This window comes from Rhagoletis zephyria, unplaced genomic scaffold (genome assembly GCF_001687245.7).
Source record: "Rhagoletis zephyria isolate East Lansing unplaced genomic scaffold, Rhagoletis_zephyria_1.1 Rzeph_scaffold_02878, whole genome shotgun sequence".
Taxonomy (NCBI): domain Eukaryota; kingdom Metazoa; phylum Arthropoda; class Insecta; order Diptera; family Tephritidae; genus Rhagoletis; species Rhagoletis zephyria.
In genome coordinates this window covers 36,138-60,096 of record NW_016159962.1, presented here as the reverse complement: position 1 = coordinate 60,096, position 23,959 = coordinate 36,138, and the positions used below count along the sequence as shown (strand labels likewise).

Genomic DNA, 23,959 nt, shown 5'->3' with positions numbered 1-23,959 from the left:
AAGAAGAGCAACATCATTATCAAAACCTCATATTATTTCGATGAAGATGATGATGATGTTATGGTTATTGTTGTTGCTGCCGAAATGGTTTTGACAACAGCACCAGACAAAACTGGAAACCACACGTTCTGACATCAAAATTAACTCCCGGTAGTGCTTTCATTTCTATTTATGCACGTCCAGTGAGAGCAAAAGCGTCAGCACTGAACTACATACATTTGGTTGGGGTGTTGCTTTCGATACAGTTGTACGATTTTACCGCTGCCACAAAAATTTAATTACAAAATATATCTGTAGTGACTACTACACTTGTACTATAGCTGCGGTGGCGGAGTCGCAAACAAAAGGAGCAAAATAACTGCAATAATTTGCTATGCACGCACGCCGCTGCTANGTTATTGTTGTTGCTGCCGAAATGGTTTTGACAACAGCACCAGACAAAACCAGAAACCACACGTGCTGACATCAAAATTAACTCCCGGTAGTGCTTTCATTTCTATTTATGCACGTCCAGTGAGAGCAAAAGCGTCAGTACTGAATTACATACATTTGGATGGGGTGTTGCTTTCGATACAGTTGTACGATTTTACCGCTGCCACAAAAATTTACTTACAAAAAATATATCTGTCGTCACTACTACACTCGTACTATAGCTGCGGTGGCGGAGTCGCAAACAAAAGGAGCAAAATAACTGCAATAATTTGCTATGCACGCACGCCGCTGCTGTTTGCTATTTGCTTATAAACTCTAGTAAGTTGCTAATTTCTTAACATTTTCTCTCTCGGCGGCTGACGAATTCATACTTTTGGTAATTTTGCAAAATTTAGGCGTGTACGACAGCTTTCTTACGTAGATATACATACATAAATGTGTACTTGTTTTCTGCATTTTCCTCTGTTTGTTGCAATATTATTTGGNCTAGTAGATGACATTGGCCATGATGACAATTTTGGTACTAAAAACTGAAAGAAAACATGGCTTACCTCGCAAGGTGCTTACCTATTTTCCCAGTGGGAATTGTTTTGGATATGCATATGTGTGTATGTATGTATGTAAAAGTAGTTTACCTTCCAATAAACTAGAATTCACAATTTAAGTATTTATGTAGATGAATATAGTATTTGAAATTAGAGCAATAATTTTACTTTCGAAATCTAACACGAAACAACAAAATGAATTTATGCATCTATATATCTCATTCAATTCCTTCGAATAACGCACATACCCTTAGTATATGTACATAGATATTCGTCATGTGACTTCCCATTGCTTTGCTTTGCCGCATGTACGCAGTGTCACCAACATTTTGCCAAGCATATCAACTGTCAGTAGCAGCAGCAGCAAGAAGAGCAACATCATTATCAAAACCTCATATTATTTCGATGAAGATGATGATGATGTTATGGTTATTGTTGTTGCTGCCGAAATGGTTTTGACAACAGCACCAGACAAAACTGGAAACCACACGTTCTGACATCAAAATTAACTCCCGGTAGTGCTTTCATTTCTATTTATGCACGTCCAGTGAGAGCAAAAGCGTCAGCACTGAACTACATACATTTGGTTGGGGTGTTGCTTTCGATACAGTTGTACGATTTTACCGCTGCCACAAAAATTTAATTACAAAATATATCTGTAGTGACTACTACACTTGTACTATAGCTGCGGTGGCGGAGTCGCAAACAAAAGGAGCAAAATAACTGCAATAATTTGCTATGCACGCACGCCGCTGCTATTTGCTATTTGCTTATAAACTCTAGTAAGTTGCTAATTTCTTAACATTTTCTCTCTCGGCGGCTGACGAATTCATACTTTTGGTAATTTTGCAAAATTTAGGCGTGTACGACAGCTTTCTTACGTAGATATACATACATAAATGTGTACTTGTTTTCTGCATTTTCCTCTGTTTGTTGCAATATTATTTGGTTGCATGCGCTAACTTGTGTTGGTGGCATGAAATTGGCAACTTATTGTGGCAAATTCTATGCTCCAAATCTATTACTCAGTTTAACGTACTGCACTTCTGGCTTGTTTCTGTCTTTATTTCCAACATTTAACTGTGTGATACTAGCAGCATTTGTCATCGCAGAGCGAGTGATAATTTGTGAATTTTGTCCGTCTGCGCTGGCGGTCTTACTNGTTGCATGCGCTAACTTGTGTTGGTGGCATGAAATTGGCAACTTATTGTGACAAATTCTATGCTCCAAATCTATTACTCAGTTTAACCTACTGCACTTCTGGCTTGTTTCTGTCTTTATTTCAAACATTTAACTGTGTGATACTAGCAGCATTTGTCATCGCAGAGCGAGTGATAATTTGTGAATTTTGTCCGTCTGTGCTGGCGGTTCGATTTTGAGACCTGAAACACCATTCGAAAGGAGTTTCTTTGTAGATGACGAAAGTTTTTATGGTTCCAAAATTGGTCGGTTCTTCGTATTTTAATTTGTTTCGAAGGCATAAACGAACACGATTACGAGCGAGAAGATGATTCCAGACACGAAATTAATAAGAAGACTAAGGCGAACAAGAATACGAAGACAGTAGGACGAGTACGAACACGATCACGAATACGAAGACCACGATGGACGAGGCTTAATACGAATACGAAAGGAGTAATAAGAACACGATCGCATATACGAATACGAACATGAATGCGAAAAGTAATACGAACAGCAGTAACACGCAGACGAATTGGAAAACGAAGATGAATAAGAAAACGATAACGAAGACGAATACATTTACGAAAGTGAAGACGGATATGAAAACGAATCCAAAGACACAGATGTGTAGTTGTCGCATACAAAGTCAAATACGAAGACGAATATGCAGACTTATAGCGTTTTCTTTTCTCGAAAAAGCTGCACTTATTCTACCTTGTGTTAGGGCTGTCACATTTTCATGTTCTTTTCTCAGCCCATTCACAAGGCGTCGTGTTCTTTTCTCTGCAGATTGCGCTCTAACCCGGCAAAAGTGCCGCCTTTTCTGTCAGTCTTTTCTATCAGAAATAAGTGTTTTGCTTTAAAATTGTTAAAGACTTACAGGCCAAGTGAATAATGCAGCTTTGTTAAGTTCTATAAATAAATTGTGTTGGAGCAGTATATTTTCTGTTTCATACTCATATAAAGAATGCAACAGTTTCTCAGGTTTCAGGGCAATGCAAAGCAAGAGTTCCCATATAAAAAGGCAGAACTTTGTTAGAGAAAAGAAAACGCTATTAGACTAGGGATAGGGTATGTATGACAAATTGCTGCAATATGCAAGCTTCAGACTTTGGTTATTTATCAGGTAACACCGTGCGACAGTAGATTTTCCACACACAAAAATTAATATATCCGCGAAACTATGGGTAAATTATAGTAAAACTGCGTACTTAGTCTTTCTCTCTGACGTCAGGATTTTTTAAAGGACTTTGATATTTAAAACTGATTTAGGGTATTCACAGTTTACTTTTAAACCTAAAAGGTGGCAACTTTAAGAAGATAACACAGTCGAACTGTAAGCAACCCTTCACACATCGCATAGTGTATAAGATTTCATATTTTTCCTCCCTTTTTTATTTGAAGTTTGTGGTGCGTAGTTAAGCCAAAAAACAGTTAGGGCAGGTTTCTCCAACTCAACTTAACTTAAGTAGTTTAGCCAATTTTTTAGACTTGGTCCAGTATAAGCAGTGTAAAAGTAGGCTAGCTTTTGACTTAGGTCCAAAAATGGCTAAACTAAATTAAGTTGAGTTGGAGAAACCAGCCCTTAATGATCTTATTAAAAAAATAAAATAAAAATTAATGTTAGATGATTTTCATGTTTTTTATAATACAGCCATCGATCAAAACAGTCGCATGTACCTTGGCGGTGTTAAAAGTGTTCAAATTTGCAACTCACCTCTTAACAAATTTGCGTAATACATCCACATCGCTTAAACTCTCCACGGGTATTGTTGGCAATTTACCACTCGAGGCTGCTGCAGCCGCTGCCGCAGAAGCTGTTGTTGGTGACGATTGTCCAGCGCGTTTGGTTGGCGATAACTGTTCAATGCGTTGTTCTCTTTGTTGTTGCTGTATTATCTCGAAAGGTGTTACTGCATAGGCGTAGAATTGGTTCGTGCGTAGCAACGCGATGCCAATAGCCACCAAAATATGCTGAAAAGTTCGTAAAAGCAAAAAAAACCCAAAGCATAAATGTAAAATAACAGCCTGTACTTTTGCCAGTTTCACTAACTTACCATCGGCACTTGTACGCCATTCGCACCACCGCTATATTTTTCAAACTCAGCTTGGGCGCCAGTCCACGCTCCACCGCCACTCGTACCTGTACCGCCCGTCGCCATGCTGCTGCCGGCACCACCGCTTAACGCGCCGCCTGCAGTGCCAAGCGCGCCGTTTTTGTCTGTACCACCAGTAAGGTAGGCAGCTGAGATACATTCTCCGCTACTAGTTGACTCATCGGTGCGCACCTCGATTAATTTTGCAATGAAAATCGCCTGTGGGGCGTAGGCTTGCAACAGCCTTCCAACAGCAACTTCATTCGCTTCAATTTCGTTGTTAGCCTGCAAAGTGCCTTCCAACTCGTCTACCGCAGCTGCTACGCCCAATGTATTGAAGATATCTTGCGTTTCGACGGCACGGTGCTCTTCGCCATCGCTGCCTCCTTTGCCGCCTACAGCTGCCGCCTGTTGCTTGTAATGCTTGTAGAAGATTGTGTGTTGCAGCGTCTGCCTGGCAGCCAGCACCAAGACGTCCAATGTACGGCATAGCAACAAATTGCGTTGTTGAGGCGATAATAGGCCACCAGCAAAGCCAGAGTTTTGTGCTGGCATTGTTGTTGCTGCGGATGCGGCAGTTGACTTTTCCATTTGATTAAGTTCCATCCATATGAAGCGCTGTTGTAGCATTGCTGCAATGCACTGCAGCAAGGTAACTGCATTTTGTTGTTCACTGTGGTGGTGGTGCTGATGCTGCTGTTGTTTCAGCAGTTGCTGCGCTTGCCTGCAACACCAATCTAAGAAGCGTAACAGAGTTGCCACATGTTCTGGGCGCAAGAGCTGGTCGCGTACAAACTTATCGATGAATTTCGACTCTATGTAAAGCAGCGCGGTATCCTCTATCAGCTTTATTTGCGTCAGTAGCGTAATAACAGCGTGGCATAGGTGAAGTCCACCAATGCTTGCCGTGCGCCACTCGGTTTCGATTGTCGGCCCCTCCAACGAAGCAGTTGTGCTCGCGGGTATAACAATCGTAGGCACCATTAGTGTTGCTTGTAGTTTATCTCGGCTGTCTGCGGCAATTTCCGCGCTAATGCTTGCCATCAAGATGTTGCAGGTAACGCGCACTAATGGATTCGGTTGCATGTAGTGAATGTGCGGATTATGTTGGGTGCAATTGTTGCGGAAGGCAGCCAACATCGCCTGCATTGAGCTGGCGATTGCATGCCGCAGCACACGCGCCACTGCGAACTCGCTGCTGTTGAATATCGTGTAGAGCTTTTGCTCGGAATGTATTTCCAGCAAAATGCGCGAAAGTTGTTGGGCGCCATAGTCTGATTGTGCGGAGAATTTAATTAACTGTAAATAGGCAGTTAAAAGAGAAAACAAAAGGAAAGTGAAACCGTGAGTGCACCGAAGAATCGAAAGAAGGAAAGTCAAGACAAAAGAGGTAACAAGTGTAGAAATTGAAAACACAATAATTCTGCATTGCTGTTAAAAAGCGGAAAAATTTTGCGACAGCGATGAACGGGGGTGATGACCAGTATGCTATGCAATAGGCGACGTCCTTTCCTTTTTACATTTTGTTCTTGAAATTCGACGCATTTTTTGCAGAATTTCATATAGCTTCCGAGTATGTAATTGGACCTTTTCGAGGACCATATTTCGTAATTGACCGAAGCATTTTACCGAGGAGAAAAGTGAAGATTATCCCCATTAACTTCGAGGCAGTTTGGGAGCCATCAGTGAAGATTGGACAATGTGTGAGTCCGGGCTCCGTGCCGGTATTAAACCAGCATTCATCCTTAGGGAACTCAACATTATATATAGAAAGTCTTCAACAAAAGTAATGATGACGGCATACCATCTTGTGCCATTAAAACGACACAGGTGCTCAGATCTGCAAATTTCGCCCCGTTCCACTAAGTGTTATACCAACATCCGTTGGTTTTCAGTCTGCAGGTGGCCTTTACATACATATAAAGACACAAAGTGACGGTAAGTGCTCTACAACTTAACGCAGTTTGTTTCGGGACATGTCCTCTATCGAGAGTATCTAAACAGATTTGCGCATGGTGATTCCCCCTACTACCCAGCTTGCACAGATCTTATGGAAAACGCGAAACAAGTAGTATTCTTTTGTCCTCGCTAAGCCCCAGAAACCAGAAATAAACTGCAGGGAAGCAACGTTATAGACTAAATGTTGATATCATAGAACTGGCATGAAACATGCGCACATATCACTCGAATTCTTAAACATTTAAGACTATCTCAACAATGTAGAACCAGATAAATAAGGTAGCAAGCAAATTGGCCAATCCGCCCCATGAGATAATACCCTGACTGGCAGGGCCGCTGGAGTGATTTTTGGATAGATTTTAGTACACAGGTGCAGCGTCGTGAATACTACTATGCCAGTATAGTAGTCAGGGTTGCCACTAGAAAGAAAAATTTCCGCCCAAAGTTCCGACCAAAACCAATGGCAACTGCCGAACTGAACTGAAGAATACAAGCTTCTCTTTTAATTAGTTTGAAAAATCTCATTAGTAAAAATTCACATTTTATAATCCTTTCAGTAACTGTAATAATACACGCATGGTGCGCGGCTATTTAGTGAATTTGTGTAGTCATGTGTCCAAAACTTCGACTTTGATATACTTTCGCCAATTAAGTTCNAATGGCAACTGCCGAACTGAACTGAAGAATACAAGCTTCTCTTTTAATTAATTTGAAAAATCTCATTAGTAAAAATTCACATTTTATAATCCTTTCAGTAACTGTAATAATACACGCATGGTGGGCGGCTATTTAGTTAATTTGTGTAGTCATGTGTCCAAAACTTCGACTTTGATATACTTTCGCCAATTAAGTTGTTCGATTTCCTATTAATTTCGGGAATTGTAACGATTTGACAGCTCATCGTTGTTTAAGCGAAGTGTTAAGGCGAATTAAGTGATTCGGTACAGCATTACCAATGAAGCTGTAGTGGGAATACCGTATTTGAAAACTGTATATATCGTGTTTGCGCTGCTTCATAAGCATTATATTAGATTTACACAAGGGGAAAGTAAATATGTATGTATAAAGGTACAGAGTGTTCGTTTTTTATTATACATTTACAGTCATGTGAAAATTAATAGGGACACAACATTGGGACCACTTTTAGATATTTTTCTTTTGTTTATTTAATGTTTATTACCTTTTTATAAAAATACAGCTCATTATCTAACGAAAACCTATAAGCTCAAATTTTAAACTTCGTAGAAAAATTAGAAAAAATCAACAAAACTTTTGTTAAGAGTTTTTAGAAAAATTCGAAGTATGCATTTTTATAGACAATTAAATTCTTTTTTTTTTTGTTTTGATTTTTGATAATTTTTTTTTGTGGATATTTTTTTCTTCCATACAAAAACAAAATGTTCCATACTATGATGGAAGAAAATTCGGTACTAANTTTTTTTTTTTGGATTTTTGATAATTTTTTTTTGTGGATATTTTTTTCTTCCATACAAAAACAAAATGTTCCATACTATGATGGAAGAAAATTCGGTACTCATATAAATTAATAACAAAAACGACCAAAATTTGTTTTAACCGTCCAACCGACCAAAGTAAACCGACCAATTTTAGACGGAAAAGACCATATCTGGCAACACTGATAGTAATACTCGTGAGAGTTTCCTCTTCATGGACATCATCCCACAAAAAAGAAACACGGCCTTTTTATATATAAGAAGATGTAAAAACATTGCCCAAATACATAATCATTTTGTGTAAATAAATGTTTGATAAAGTTTTTGCAAAAAAAAAATATGGGAATATGGGCAACATCACGTGTCTATGGTGTGGCCTAAGTGTGGGGAGAGTCTACTATCCAACCATTCCAACCTACCCGCCAATTTAATTCGGATTTCCCGAACAATTTAGCGTGTTGTACTTAAAAATCAATCATGTAAGTAAAAACAAAACCTTGTAGCGTACTCTATTACCGAGAATGACGAAGAGAATTCCAATTTATAATATCAAATCAGCATAAATTAGTTTTAGCAAACTTTAGTAAAATGTATTTCATAGTGAAAAATTTATTAAATACTTTAGTATTTTCTGCTCTAAATTTTATAAAATAAACAAACGAATTATAATTTGATTTCGAATGAACAGAGCAATTATGCGAGAATATATATTTTTTTTTTTTTTGGTTTTTTTTTAGCACTTGAGTTGGAATTGTACTCTTTAAATGCAAAAACATGAAATTATTTGCATCAAATATTGAATCAGCAATTTGGTTAAGCACTTTGATAATTGCATTCAGTTGCAGGCATGCCGACTATTTCGCTTAGGTTTAATAAAAAATCTAGTTGGGTTAATTGAAAAACTAAAAACAATCACAACAAAAATATTCGAAACATGATTGCTCGCAACTAAAAGTAAGCAAATAGCCTCAACAGAAAGCAGGAATCAAGGGCTATTAAAAAATCTGCGCAGCATAATCAATCAAATAATTGGCAAATAACAGTGGATGCTGCACAAATGAAATACAATACACGGCAAAAGTAAAATGGATGCACTTCAGAAAATCGCTCAAAACTCGAGAAAACTGTAATGCAACTAATAGTGAGCAATTACCGTGGAAAAAAAAAATTAAATGAACACAACAGTGGATACGAACACGCCAAGTGAATGATTTCAACTCATCAGTGCTTGAGGAAGACAAAAGTATCGTACCGTTGAATGTATGTATGTATGTAAGAAAGAAGGCAACAAAGCGGCGGTGAACAAGTACTGCATAGCGCTCGAGTACGCCAAAGATAGACTCACCTGACTCAATAGCCACTTCTCGTCGATAATGCGCTGCTGTTGCCTTTGCTGCTCTGCTACGGTCTGAGCATCCAGTTTGCATTCTTGAGTATCCTCCAACAACAACTGCTGCCAGCTGCTCAGTATCATTCGACAACAAGTGCAGGGAAAGTACATGCAACAGATGATTAAGCCAAAAGAGAATATAGAAAAATATTAAGAAATAATAAATAAGAAAATCATGAAATTCTAAGTATTGACTAATGGTTGCAAGTATTGTGTACTTCAATATAGACTACACTGGGGCAAGAACTTACAACAAAGTTGATGAGCTTTCCGCTTCTGTTGCCAGCTGATCCCCAGCTAATTCCGACAAGTGCTTCAGCAGCTGCTGCCTTGAGTTGAGAGGCGACGACGAGCTGCAATTAAACACAAGTCGCCGCGCCAGCCGCTCCAACCGCACCTGCAACGCGCGCAAATCGCCGTGGCGTGTGTGTAGACAACGCAGCAGCTGCAAGCTAAGTAGCGTTAATTCCAGATTGCAACCCCTTGTGGCGCCCGCACTAACTGTTGCATTGGCTAAGCGCAGCAGCAAAGGTGGAAGTGCGCGTATTGTATGCTGCGAAACAAAAATAAATCAAGAAAAAATATATAAAAAAGAGAAAAACGACAACAATAGCGCGCAATATAAATTCTAAAATACCAACATTTAATAAATTANTATTGTATGCTGCGAAACAAAAATAAATCAAGAAAAAATATATAAAAAAGTATGAGAGAAAAACGACAACAATAGCGCGCAATATAAATTCTAAAATACCAACATTTAATAAATTTAAAAAAAAAATCGTAATAAACCGTTAAGTAGCACTACTACACAAACCTTGTTGAGCGCATTCGCATGTTGCAGCAACGCATTCAACCAGAAGGCACCCAACTTGCCAGCTACTTTCTCTGGTGCCTGTGTGGACGAAGACGCGCCTGCCTCTGTTGCTGCCACTTCGCACAAATCGCTGACGAACTCGAAATTTTCTGTAATTAGGAAATTCACAACTTCAGCTCCGCCTGCATCCAACAGTTGCCGCACTTGTTGCGTCGTCCAGTCGCGTGCATTCGGCTATTCAGTAGCGAGGGGAGAGCGTAAAGAGAGGGGGGAGTGGTGAGTTGAAAATAATTATTAGACCATAAATTGAATGAGAAGGCGAAAAAAAATCGTATGCGCAAATTAGTGTACGAATGCAAATATCTTTTGCGTGGCGAGTGCACTAATTGGAGCAGAATGAGCTTGAGGAAATTAAAAGCTAAAATTCGCGTTGGATTACAATATACACGCGAGAACATGGCGCTGAGTCGTCAGCAAATTTTTGCAAATTTTCGCTGCCTAAGCACGGCGCGAGATCGCGTATCACATGCCGCACCCACCTTGGAAAGTAATGCAGTAAATGAGCGCGCCGGACCGTGCAGAAGTAGTGATTCACATAGTCGCCCTCGTAGACGATGATTGCCTCATAAAGCATTTAAAGTGTAGTTTTTGGACTTAATTAAAATAGTTTTCTATGTGACTGCATAGAAGTCACGACTATTAAATGGTTTGAAGTGCAGCATTTTTACACACACACATTTGCATTTGTAAGGTATTTTTCCCACTTTTTGACCTTTACGAGTAGTATATTATTAAAAACAGACGGATTTCGTAAATTAAAAAATGTTTCAAACCTTCGATTTGATTCTAATTTTGTCAAAAGGTTACNTTTTCTATGTGACTGCATAGAAGTCACGACTATTAAATGGTTTGAAGTGCGGCATTTTTACACACACACATTTGCATATGTAAGGTATTTTTCCCACTTTTTAACCTTTACGAGTAGTATATTATTAAAAACAGACGGATTTCGTAAATTAAAAACTGTTTCAAACCTTCGATTTGATTCTAATTTTGTCAAAAGGTTGTTTACAAGAGATAAGCCCACGTCTTCTTCAGGGATAGTACCTCGATTTAGAGATAAACTTGACTTGCATGGAAAATAAACATCGAGAAGTAGCATGATCGACACATATTAGGGCGGGCCACATAAAAAAAAATTTAAATTTTTCCTATTGCGCCCTCTGGCGGATGTTTTAGGAAAAAGATAAGTCCAGAAACGGATTATTCATACCAAAAACCTTTTGTACCATGTTGTACAAAATTTCTTCTTTGCGACACTACAGCAAAATGCTGAGTAAAAGAAACCTATTTTCGCAATTTGGCAAACTCCAAGCTGCTTTTAGATCCATGGTTTTTTCGGCAAATTTGCTTAAAATTACTCGCAGAATTCTCCTGTGCTCTACGCGCAAAATCGAAAAAATCTCCCACAAAATTGACCCGCCCTAACATACATATATATTTATGTGTTTAAATTAAAAGTTTATTGCCTAAACCATCAACAATCTGGTTATAATAGTCACAATTGTGTAAATGGTTAACCCAATGGTGGACAGAGGAACTAATTTATCTCTTAATTTCCTTTCCACGACCAGACCATGACGTCATATCATCGGTGCCATCGTCGTACGCGATGCAGCCTCTTACCGCTTCAAATGGGCGCAAATAACAAGCAAAAGCCACAAAATTACAACTTTTACGCCCAGAAGTGTTTAAAACTTATTTGAATCAGTTATTCCTCGCTGAGTCATGAGCCTACAAGAAGACTTATTCGCAAGTGCATATGTGCATACTTTGAAACTCCTGCCCACTCATGACAAAGTCAAGCGTTCGCGTTAGGGGGAGAGCAGCACACTTTCGAAAATGCAAATTAATTTAATGGTCTACATACATATATTAGAATCCTTACACACCCGCACAGTAGAGCTTACTTATCATCCAACCTCCCACTTGCTCATACTCAGCGCAACATTCCCGCCCACTTACACACTGACGACAGTTGTCATCGGTCCCAACTTGCCACTTACATTTTGCTGGCAAATTTCACTCAGAAGTGTCCTCTGCATGTTGGCGCACCACTTCAGTCGCTCTTTATTTGTTGCCGCCGCATACCTTCTCTGCTGTTCTTGGTTTACGTTTTGCATTTGTTGTTTTAGCAGTTGCAACATCACCACCGGATCTAACAATTTCATGGCCGACAAAAGTTTCAAGACTAGCAACTGCAGCTGCATAGCCTGTTCTCCACTACCACCACCCATAACACACGCCTGCCCTGTCGTAGTTGTGTTGTCCGCGTGCCGCACTTCGTCGCCCCTTTGCCACGGCTCTACAGTTAGGAAATTACAGTACTTATCGAGCAGTGCCGATTCGGCCAGCACCAAACGAAAAACTGATTGTAGCGCATCCTTGTGGCGAGAACGGCAGCAGACGTCATACAAAGCTTCCACGAAACGGCTAGCCAGCTGATAGTAGGCCACATCGCCGCAGGCGCTAGTGATGATGTTGGTGGTGGTGTTGCAGCTGGTAGAAGTGGTGGGCGCAGAAACGACGTTGAGGCAATTTTCTAGCTTCTCGCATAAAACTTTTGCGAAATAGTTAATTTCACTTATGCTGCCACTCGACGCTTGGCCGGAGCTTGAGGCTGCGGCTGTGGCTGTGGCGGTTGCACGCGCCGCTGCCGAAGATGTCGATGGGCCGTCTACCAGCCAATGTGCGGTACGTTGTTGCTGTTGCTGCTGTCGTTGCAGTTGTTGCTGTTGGACTCTGTTGAGTTCACGCTCCTCCACCGCCGGATGGTTTTTCAAATAAAGTTTGATGTGATTTACTAAATAAATTTCCTCAGTTTTAAGAATTACATTTGCTAGGATGATCGTTGCATGCGCCAAAGCGGAAAAGTTCTCCACGTCCTTTTTTAGCGTTTGTGTGTGTGTGTGTGTGCGTGTGTGTGTGTGAGCATTTGTTTGAGTGGCCAGTTTAGGCAAATTTATAAAGTTGTTGTCATCGTTATTGTTGGCGTAGTTTATTTGTTTGTTGCAGTTAGTACCGTAGCAGTTGTTGATTGTTGATGTTGATTGCATTGTGTGATTGTGTGCGTGCATGTAATGAAGAGGAGAAAGAGTAAAATATATACAGTAGTAAGTTTTTATTACTTTGCAAAAATTCATTTATAAGATGCATACACATACATATGGGCGTAGCCAGGTAGGGGAAGGGGGATAGAGCCCCCCTAACTTCCAAGTTTTTCTTAAATATACAAAAGTATGATCCTGAAATGCTAGCTTAATAATTTTTATTTTTTGCTTAAAAATTACTTTTTTATACCCGAGCGCACTTGTGCACAAGGGTGTATTAATTTTGTTCACATAACGGTTGTTTGTAACAGGCAAAAGAGTCGAGATAGATATAGACAAATGTATACATAAATGATCAGAAAGAAAAAAAGGAATCGATTAAGCGGTGACTGTCTGTGCGTCCGTCCGTCCGTCCAAACGAAACTTGGTATGTGTACTTCTTTTCAGCATAGAACGGATGGTATTGAAAATGGGCTAAATCGGACGATAACCACGCCTACCTTCCATATAACGGTAGTTAACCTATGTACGAAAACTGCGATATTTTACTAACTACTGAAGCGTTTTCACTCTAAATTGATATTTACCAAAATTTTTTGACGAAAAATAAAAATATTATAAATTTTAGGAAAATAGGCGTGACCCCGCCCACTTATGACCAAATATGTGTATCTCGGTAACCGTTCGATCAATTTGTACCAATCTCGGAGCTTGCCACATAAAGGTAAAACGTTGAAAATTATTGAAATCAGACTAAAATTACGTCCACTTTTCTGTAACGGTAAATTTCAGAAATGCTTGAAACTTTGATATTTCGAAATTAAAGGATGGTAATTTACCTAAAATTTATACTAAGAGCAATCCATTGAAAATAAGAAGTATGGAAGAAGAAGTATTGGAAAATGGACGTGATTCCGCCCACATAAATCTATCTAAGCTTATCTCATTATATCCAACTGAATGTTCTATCGAAGATGTTTGAAATAGACATAAAACCATATCAGCACATCGAATCCGTCATCAACGACTGGGTGCACGGGTCCGTCTTCTCGACTACTTTCAGTGCAGCTGTCATTCAAAAGGGTGGACAAGTGTTCTCTCGATAATTAAATACGTTCTGGACATCGGTGACTAGGTCGCCATGGTTGTTCTTACAAGAGTTTGTCCTGGTCTTGGAAGAGGAGAGAGCAGGTCACCTAAAACCTCTTTTCGACTACGGGTCTTCTTTGATCCACGTACTACTAGAACCACGCGAAGTCCTTTCTGAGTGCCATTTAGGACGCGTGCTTCTAGGTGTGGTGATCCTAGGAATCGAAGTCTGGTCTTAGTAAGCGCTTCACAGTGGAACCAAATGTGCTCTACTGTGACAACTCTTATGTTTAACAAGTGTTTCAGTACTCTACGGTGGCCAGTAAGAAGTCCTGTAACATTGCTTGCTTCATGCCTACTGAGGTGATGGAGTTCTACGGTTGTATGCGGCGATGAGCTCCGCTCTTCTCTCCGAGTGTATGTAAATATGTATTTTGGTTGCCCCCACTTTCTACATACTTTTTACTTCAGACGTAGTTTATTGGCCTACACTTCGGCCTGAAAGACAGAGTTAGCTTGCCCCATGTTGGTGAAAAGCAGCCGTCTGGGTTGTATGCCGTAAACTCCTGCTCCGAAGCCGTGGACAGTCTTGTAGCTGTCAGTATACCAGACGACCTCGCTCTTCTTATCGCGGCTAATAAGTTTCGCTTCCCCCTTCGATCCCTATAACGGCTCCGAATAGCTCGCGTTGCGCCCTATCTCTGCAACTTCTTGACACTCCTCATCGTACCAGTAGTTCTGTTTAACGGGCATTTCCGACCCGATAAGCTTGCAAAGGAAACCATCACTTTTATATCCGAGTTGGGTAAAATTATTGAACAAAACAACGTTCAACCGAAACTAGACCAGATAAATAGTTAGCTTACTTAATAGTACTCGTATGTAGCTGAACCTTTTCTATTCTTATGACTGAAGACCGTAAAAAAGAATTCGCATAAGATGCTGAAGCTAAATACGAAATTGACCTATGAAATGATTTTAAGATTAGATGAAATGTTGGAATATATGTTTCGGTTACAATGAAGTTCACATTGAAGGGCATAAGTAATCTTAAGAAGTAATTAAATCGTGTCCTTGACATGAAAAATAAAATTTCTTTTTATTATAATGAAAATTACGGGTATCGGGCACGAAAAATGCTGTCTAACCCATTTTTACTAAATCCAAATACTAGTTGCCTTTTGTCCTGTCCTGTTGTTTGTTAATGTGTCGTTTTAGGATAACCTTTCCAGCACACTTTTACACATACATATTAACAGTGTTTCAGCTGAAGCGTGCGATTATTAAACTGTGCAACTCTGTTAAAGCTTTGCTAAGCTATCGATTTGTTTCGCAAAAAAAAACACAGAAAAACAAAACAGCTTTAAACATTTTAATAAAAGATTCACGCTGGCTACTCCGCATTTCCGCAGAGCTCGTTGATGCCACAGAATGAACTCGCTATTTTACGGTTTCACAAGCATTTGGATCTGATATGTTGCATGCTACATTTTGCACGCTGGTTGTTGCTGCAAACAGCACTAAGCTCAACATAAGCCGCAAACCAGTGCGAGCAAACAATTTCGCTAATGGAAAAAGAGTGGTAGCGGTAGTGGGATGGGAAGTTGATGTCGATGCGGCAAATTTCGCACACATACGCACATTTAAAAGCACAAAGTTAAACAACATCCACACTCAATTTAGTACTAAAACTAGAGGAAAAAAAAACATCATGGCACTCACTCGCTGCCTTCCGCTACAGCATCTTTGCAGTGAACCGATTCAACAGCATTCTCTATGAAAATTTCGCATCGCAATGATTTCTTTATGTGCAACAAGAACGAAAAATTAACATTTCTTATAAATTCCTAAGCCAAATGGCAATACTTAGTCGCTAACATAACAATAGTTGCCGAAAAGTGAATCAACAACAACGAAGTAAAGAGGAGTAAAATTCATTTAGCCGTGGGCAATTCCCTCAACGTCAAATTAGAATACAATTAAACTTTCATAACTAGAATGGCTATTTAAAAAAAAAAAGAGTTCAAACCATCGAGACTTCAAGTTATAAAATAACTTAAGCCACACCAGGGATGTTCCGATACCGGTACTTAAAGGTATATACTCGAGTACCTCTACCAAGTACTTAGTACTTTTTGTACTTCACAACGTGTGTACAAGTACTTGGTGGTCATGAACGTAAACTGTTGGTGAAAATGTTGGACCGAAATGTTTCAATTCAAAAAATTTATTTTGAGCGAGTCGAAGTTCGCCGGGTCTGTTTTATGCTAAGAATATGAATAAGAGCTTATCCATGCGTAAGCTCTTCGCAGAAACAAATGTCAAAAATACAGTCTTTAAAATAATATGTTGGTTTGACGTTTTTTAATTCCATATTGATAGTAAAGAGCTCCATGATTAAAAATTTTAGAATAAAATTAAACATCAGATCTGAAAGATTTCTTCTATTTTAAAAAATGAAGTGTTAGATTAAAAAGCTTAACCTGTAGAAAATAGAGTTTTATTTTTTTTTTAAGATTTGCCACCTATTACAAAATTAAATTAAAATTTTTCAATAAACTAAATGAATTATCAATCGAAATGTGTGCGAAAAGGGTTTATTTCTTGAGTACATGCAGAGGGCTGCCACCTGTTAAAAAGATCAAATTTCATTGGAATTAAAGAAATTAGGTTATTGAAATAGATAGGTATCATCATATTAGAGTCAAAAGAAAGTGGTTTAAGAAAGTTTTAGCTTGAAAGTATTACGAAGAGGGTTGCCACCTGTTTGAAAAGTCAAATTTAGTTAAACTAAAATAATAATTGTGTCAAGCCAAAGGTTTAAGGCATCGTATTTGTTACAAATACATACATTTTCAATCATTGATTTGTTCTGATTGCATTCCTTTTAAATTACTGGACTCTTAAATTAACCCAGGTATGTTTTTACTCTTCACTTATTTCTTGATTAATATATCCAGTTTTTTCTTTTTTCTTATACCCATATTGATATACGTATTTCAATTACCTTGTTCCCTTAATTAAAGTGAATTTGATTTTTAAAACACTCGGCAACCCTTCTATGTGTCATCTAAAATAAAGCAATTTCAAAACCATTTCAATTGATACCCATATTGTAATATCTAGTTCATTAACAAGTTAAATAGTTTTTATACAAATTTTTAACAGGTGGCAAGCCACCAAAAAAAATTTCATCTTCAAACTGTATTTACAGTGAAAGTTATCCAAACACAAATTGCATTTTTGAATTTTACTAAGAAGCGAATTTTTATTTAGTAGTTTAGTCGGAGTACTTTTGAGTACAAGTACAATCGATTATTTTCTAGCGATACTTTTAGTAGCGTTTCTGTTACAAAAAATTTAAGTTTTGAGAAGTTTAGTTTTAATAACAAAATCACTTTTATTTCAACATAGGTTGATTAAAAGAAAAATATTGATAAAAATAAAATATCTCACACAAATAGGGTTGAAATTTTGAAATTCCTGCCCGTATTTTGTTTGTAAGTCAAATATTAGTGGCATTGTGCTACTATTATAGTAATCATGGTCAACTTATGTATAGTAGTTGAAAAAATTATAGCCGCACCAAATTTTGGCAAGTTTTAAAATATTTTTTTTTTTTTTGTTATTTAATTTTGGTTTGTTTTTTTATAGGCCATTCTTTGACAACATCCGTATAAAAACAAATTGCAAGGCAGCGTCACACGATTGGGTATTTGTCGAAATTTAGTGCAAATCGTAACCCAATTTGTGTGAATACCCTAATATTTTTCTTTATCCCAATTACGAAAAATAATTTGTTGACAAGATTGCTGTATTGTACCAAGCTTTTGACTACAAAAAAAAACAATCAAAATTTCGCAGGGTAGAGGTCCTTGGCCTAACTCCGATTTCTTGGGAGCAGTACCTCGTATATCGGACTAGAAGTTCTTGAAGATCACTCTTTTGCGTATTATAGCCGAAATCAATTTACTCTGAACTAGGGATGGGGGTTCTATCTATCGCTTTCTGACTAGCAATTTACATAACCGAAATTTGAAAGGCTTTATGCAGATCCTTCTTCGAAAGCGGAGAGGGGCGTCACAAGTCTTAGAGCCTTTAGGCGCATAATGGACAATGAGCTGTGAGGAGTCGTTTATTCTTCAAAAAAAGACTTCGTCAGGTCAAGATACGAGGGTTGCCCTGCCCTTTTCGGCCTGCTGAATAATCATCGACCCAGATGGGAAACAAATACGGGACTGGGTGCCCTCAGAGCTCAGTAAATCTAGACTTTACTTAATTGACCGTAAGAAACTGTCAATGATTAGTCCACACGTCAACTTAAGCCAGAAGCGAAAATATTTTCTCTTTAAGCTCATAATTTCTGAAATATAGAAATCTAAAATCTACAGGCTAGCTAAAAGGAGACCGGCTTTCATATACGCGAATTCGTGAGGAATGGGTATATCCCCAAAGTTTTATGGGACGCCGGGTTGGTGCCTATCCCTAAGGCGCTAAATAGTTCTCAGACCGCCTCGCAACCTCATGTCCTAGCCAATCACGGGGTTGAGCGAAGACAATCCTTGCTAACAATATGATCTGCGACAGAGTAGGGTTCTCCCACCTCTGCTCTAATTGTAGTCGTAAACGACTTATGGTCATTGCTAGAGGAACTGGCGAAGAGGGGTTGTCGGGTGGATTAACATCATTGCACCAGTGTCTACCTTGAAAAAGCAATCAGCATTGGGTGGATCTGGCTACAGATAATATTGATATATATAACACAAGCAATGTTATCGTTTTCAATGTCACAATCAATGCACTGTGCAAGAGGCATATAAAATGATAAATCTGANCTACAGACAATATTGGTATATATAACACAAGCAATGTTCTCGTTTTCAATGTCACAAACAATGCACTGTGCAAGAGGCATATAAAACAAAAAACCTGCCGATATTTTCAATCACTGAAAATGTGCACGAACCACTCACCGAGTTTATCGATATCTTCACTCCTGTCAACAGGCGATAAATAAACAAATGCAATTAAACAGAATGAATACTTGGTATTTTTGTACATTCCAGACTGCCATACAGATCGATAGGGTGTGTCTGCAATAGCGCGTTAATGTAATAACCCAACACTGCAGGTGGCAACAGGCATCCTAACGACCACAAAGACGTTCCCAAAGCGCACAATTCAATAACAAAAATTGCAAAAAGGCAACAGCAATGCAGCGCAACAGTTTCGAAGAAACATCAGCGCTCAGTGACAGTTGCTATTAAAAGAGGCAAAATGAAGAAACAGGTTAAAGGATTTTTAAAGTACACAAAAAAAAACAGAAAATCATATCCATCCACCATATGGCCAAAGGATTAAACGAAGAATACGAAAAATTCTTTTGTGCAAGAATGCAATTTTACGTTGCCTACCGCTTCGCCTTTTGTGCAGCCAAGTTTCCGCAAAATAAATCAAAAACCTTTACGCCACTTGACGCACCGTTCAAAGCGTGTGCGAAGTAAATGGCAAAAAAAAAACAACGAAAATTGAAATAACGCAAAGCAACAGGAATTCAAGAGGGGATATTCTCCGAAAAAAAAGGAAAACGAAATACCTACAAGGCGCCTAACAAAGGTGAAAAGCGCAAAAGTGCTCGGCCGACAATGGATTAATGCCTCAGTTGCTTTGAAAGCGCCGCTGCGCTCAAATACACACACACACACACACACACAGCCAAGCACATATTAATAACGCTGAAAGGAACCCAGTACGGAAAGATACTAGTTCAAATATCTATGTTCAATCAGTTTTTAGTTTTTAACCACCACAACTAGTTGAAGATCTGAATTTTTCCTTTGGAACGAACTGTTGACTTTAACATAGCGATGTCCTTGGCATCACCCGCAGAAAACGATTATCAATTGATAAAAAATAATCCACTTGTAGTTAGCTTTATTGCGGGATTTCTATAAAATATATAACTTGTAATTACCTACAAAAAAGTAACTTCCTCCTTCCTAATCAACTTAAAGTTCGCTTATAGTTAGATACATTTCCTGCAGGGCAGTCAATTACACGACTCGGCATTTAATTTCAACTACTTTAAAATGCATTTGGCTTAAACCACTTCAAAGTCAGTAAGTTTCTCTTGCAGATGTCTTTTCAACCAATTTAAAATTACTTAGTATTAAATGCTGAAATAGGTAATGGCCCAAAGTTAGGTGATTATTCATTTAATATCTAATTATTTCCAAAGATGTGTGTGTGTTTCAAAAACTGCGTACTTAATTTTTCTCCCTGACGTCAGGATTTTTTTAAAGTGACTGTGAATTTTAAAAAATAATGTGATTATTTCAAAAAATTATTTTAAAAATTCAGGGCAATGCAGAATAACAATAAGGGTATCATATAAAAGAAAAGAATCTGTGGAATTATAACAGATTACATTTTTTTGGTGCATAAGGACGAATGTCCTTTAAAAATTTTGTCCCTAAATATCCTTGAAAATTTCCAATATTTTTTATTCAATTATTGTTTGAAGACTAATATACACACGACCTCATTATCGAATTTCGTCCTGCAAACTTTATTAACTTAAAGAGAAACAATTTATTAAAACGCATTTCAATACCTATTCGTCCTTGTAAGCCAAGAAACTTTACTGTTTTTAAATTTAACAGAATTTTCTCTCTCATTTGGTACCCATATTGTTATTCTACAGTGCACTGATTTTTTAAAGTAATTTTTTGAATTAATTATATCTTTAAAATTTCAAACTCCTTGCAAGAAAAAACCTCCTGGCGTCAGAGTGAAAATCTAAAAACGCAGTTTTACTATATTTGGCCCACAGTTGATTCTTTCATGTGTTTTGATTTTTTTTTTTTGTTTTGTCGCACGGTGTTATAAATAAATTTGAAGTTAGTTGCTACCAACCAAGGCACATTAAACAGGTAGTATCAGTAGAGCAAAAACAACATTTGCGTGTATTTTGTTGTTGCTTCTGGTATCGAAAGTGTCAAAAACTGTTCTGAATTTTTTCTTCTAAATCAAAGCGTGCCATGTGAAATACAAAAAATTATAAAAAATAAAAAATTGAAATTGGAAAAAATAAAAATTGATGCAACTTTCTTTCCTAGTAAATTTGTTTGCTTCTCGAAGCATTGATCCATCCTTTGCAAGGCCCAGTAATCAGCGGTCGTGCTGCCGAGTTGGGCGAACGTTCCAAAAGCTGCTATTCAATCGCTTGTTTTGTATGGAAAAAGGTTACACATGCAAATGGATTTTAACAATTCAGAATTTTTGTGAGAAAAAATTAAAAATATTTGACATTTTCGAGACCAAATAATTTGAAAATAAATCAAGTCAGCTGCTCTACTGATACTACCTGTTCAATGTACCTTGGTTGCTACATATATAAGAAGAAATATACAAATTTTTCTGAGGTAGACGGTTTAGCTACCGGGCACAAAAGAACGCGTGCAGAAAACAATACTCAGACTACATGCCGTCCATTGTACTGTTTTCATGCCCCTTTTAATCTGTTTCAAATCTGCAGGATTTACGAATAAACTTAAGTAGATTGTTGGGTATCAGAGAGCTCACGTGTTCGTCTCTAAACACATCGCTGCCAAATGTCTCATACCTAATTCTTCGAAAGGCGGGACAGAAGCACAAAAGGCATTCCACCGTCTCATCCTCTTCAAGGTTGGGATGGGCAAATGGAGTTGTCATGTACGACGATCATAGTCAGGTGCTTGTGTTACGTGAACTGACCAGTCAGCAGTCCAACAAGTTGTCTGCATTCCCGGCTGCTCAATGAGAGCAAAAAAAAAAATAGATAGCCCTTCTGAGACTAAAGACGGCACGGGTTTTGCTCACCTGCAGCCCCTCGATGCTTCCCAGTCGTTGCTGAGCGAAGTATTTACCCAGTTTCTGATGGTGGCTTCGATGGTCGACCGAGGACCGAGCAACACCTGACCTGAGCCAGTTCTGGCCAAATAGTCAGATGTCTCATTACCAGGTACTTTCGAGTGACCTGGCACCCAAAGTAAAACAAGCTTGTTATGTTTGCCAACATTTAGTCTGTTCCTTTGAACTTCGGACTAAAACCTGTGGAACTGTCAAACTACAATTTTACGCTCTCGAATGAGAGTAAAAGGAGAACAGATGCAGAAGTGCATAGGAACGCAAAAAGCACTATTTCCTGTAAAAACGTCAGACGGTTTGTTTACATGTCATTGGTACTACACTGATTTGGCTGAAATATCACTAAATAATTATTAAAATCTATACATATTCAAATATTTCGTTGTTTACTCCCATTTTTTAACAAATATAAGGTTATTTGCTTTCACCGCTTTCTGTTTTTGTTTGCACATGTGAATCAGCTGATCGTTTGACACTTTTCATGAACTTACAGGAAAAAAAACTCCGGACTAAATCCTGTAACTTCTGACTAGGAACAGTTGCTCAGTTACTCTCTCAAATGTGTTCCCACTTACAGGTTTTATGTCAATAGGAACGACTTCCTGTAAGTTCTGACTAAATCCTGTAAACCGGACTGCTATTGGAACAGACTAATTATTAAGTCGAAACTTGCATTGCTGAACTAGTTTGGAAGTAGTTAGAGGGCTGGCCAATGCCTTATGTGCAGCTTGGCTGTCACTGCAGACACGTAAACTCCTGACCGTCCACCTATTTTCCACAATTTAGTCCATGGCCGTGAGGATTGCAAATATCTCAGCCTGGAAGACAGAAGCATACTCCCTAAGAAAAAGTCAAGCTTATCCCCATTAACTTCGATGACGACCCCCAGAGCCTGACGCAGAGCCATTTTTGGAGCCAGCATTGAAGATTCGACAATCTGTGAGTATGCGCTCCATGCCGGTATTAAACCAATATTCATCCTCAGGGAATTCCACATTACAGAATATCTTCAACAAAGGTAATGGTGGCGTATTATGCTGAGGCATTGAAAAGACACAAGTGCTCAGATCTCTGCCGCCAACAATTTCCGGCAGTTTTATACCAACATCCGTTTATTTTTAGTCTACAGGTGGTCTTTGAGGCTTCCCCACGTATGAAGACACAAAGTGTACCGTAAATGCAGCAGTGCATCAAGAGTTGGGAAGATACTCCTATACCAACCAGTTTATGGATGCCGTGCAACTAATTCGATATCGAGTCAAAATAGCACAAATATGAATGGATTGAAGCAGTGTGAATAATTTTCGATGCAAGTTAATAATAAGAAGTTAAGATAATCGAAACTTTTTGCGAGGCATTATGTACTTTATTGGGTGATTGCCTGCTGTGTATTCGAAATAGTAGATATTATTGCGGGGCATAAGTGCTAATACACATACGCATATGTTGTTATGAATGCGTTTATGTATGAGTGCACGTCTGGCAGACACAAAAGGTGTGTTATTGCGTCCCCAGCCCCAACAACCCCAACCCCCCCTTTGTATGCACTCTTAAATCAGACTATACTCCTGCGCGGCAGGATATTTGCAGTTATGTATTTTTTGTGTGGCGAAAAAACTAGCAAAGAAATAGTGAATGAACTTCAAGTTCAATATGAAATCAATGCGAGTCTAGTGGAATCGAGTATATTTGTGCGGCACTGCATACTTTTAGGTGTGCAAAAAAGCGTGAAAATCGAATTGTCTGTGTTGCACTGTGTACAAAGCTTGGTAGTTAGGTAAAGAAAAAATCAAATCAACGGATTAATCAAATGGCTAGGGTAAGTGCCCTTTTCCTAGGCAATAACCAAACTCATCGCATGGTAATTGTCATAACTGCTGCGCCTAAAAGTATGTCGCAAAAAATTCATTATTTTTTTAAATATATTTATTCATTTCCTGAGTGCTTTGTTGCGGCAAATTTTGGGCATGATAATAG

At 38.5% G+C, this 23,959-nt stretch overlaps 1 protein-coding gene across 1 annotated transcript in view; it reads right to left on the bottom strand.

Moving 5' to 3' along the window:
• The window catches only part of LOC108367945 (uncharacterized), a 66,021-nt gene that overhangs the window by 9,488 nt on the left and 32,574 nt on the right, over window positions 1-23,959 (bottom strand). The window contains exons 10-15 of the mRNA XM_017622660.1: window positions 11,942-12,820; window positions 9,876-10,109; window positions 9,310-9,611; window positions 9,014-9,128; window positions 4,217-5,554; window positions 3,877-4,133 (exon numbers count right to left, since the gene is read on the bottom strand). Of these exons, the coding sequence (XP_017478149.1) occupies window positions 3,877-4,133; window positions 4,217-5,554; window positions 9,014-9,128; window positions 9,310-9,611; window positions 9,876-10,109; window positions 11,942-12,820 (3,125 nt within the window). The remainder of the gene's footprint in view (window positions 1-3,876; window positions 4,134-4,216; window positions 5,555-9,013; window positions 9,129-9,309; window positions 9,612-9,875; window positions 10,110-11,941; window positions 12,821-23,959) is intronic.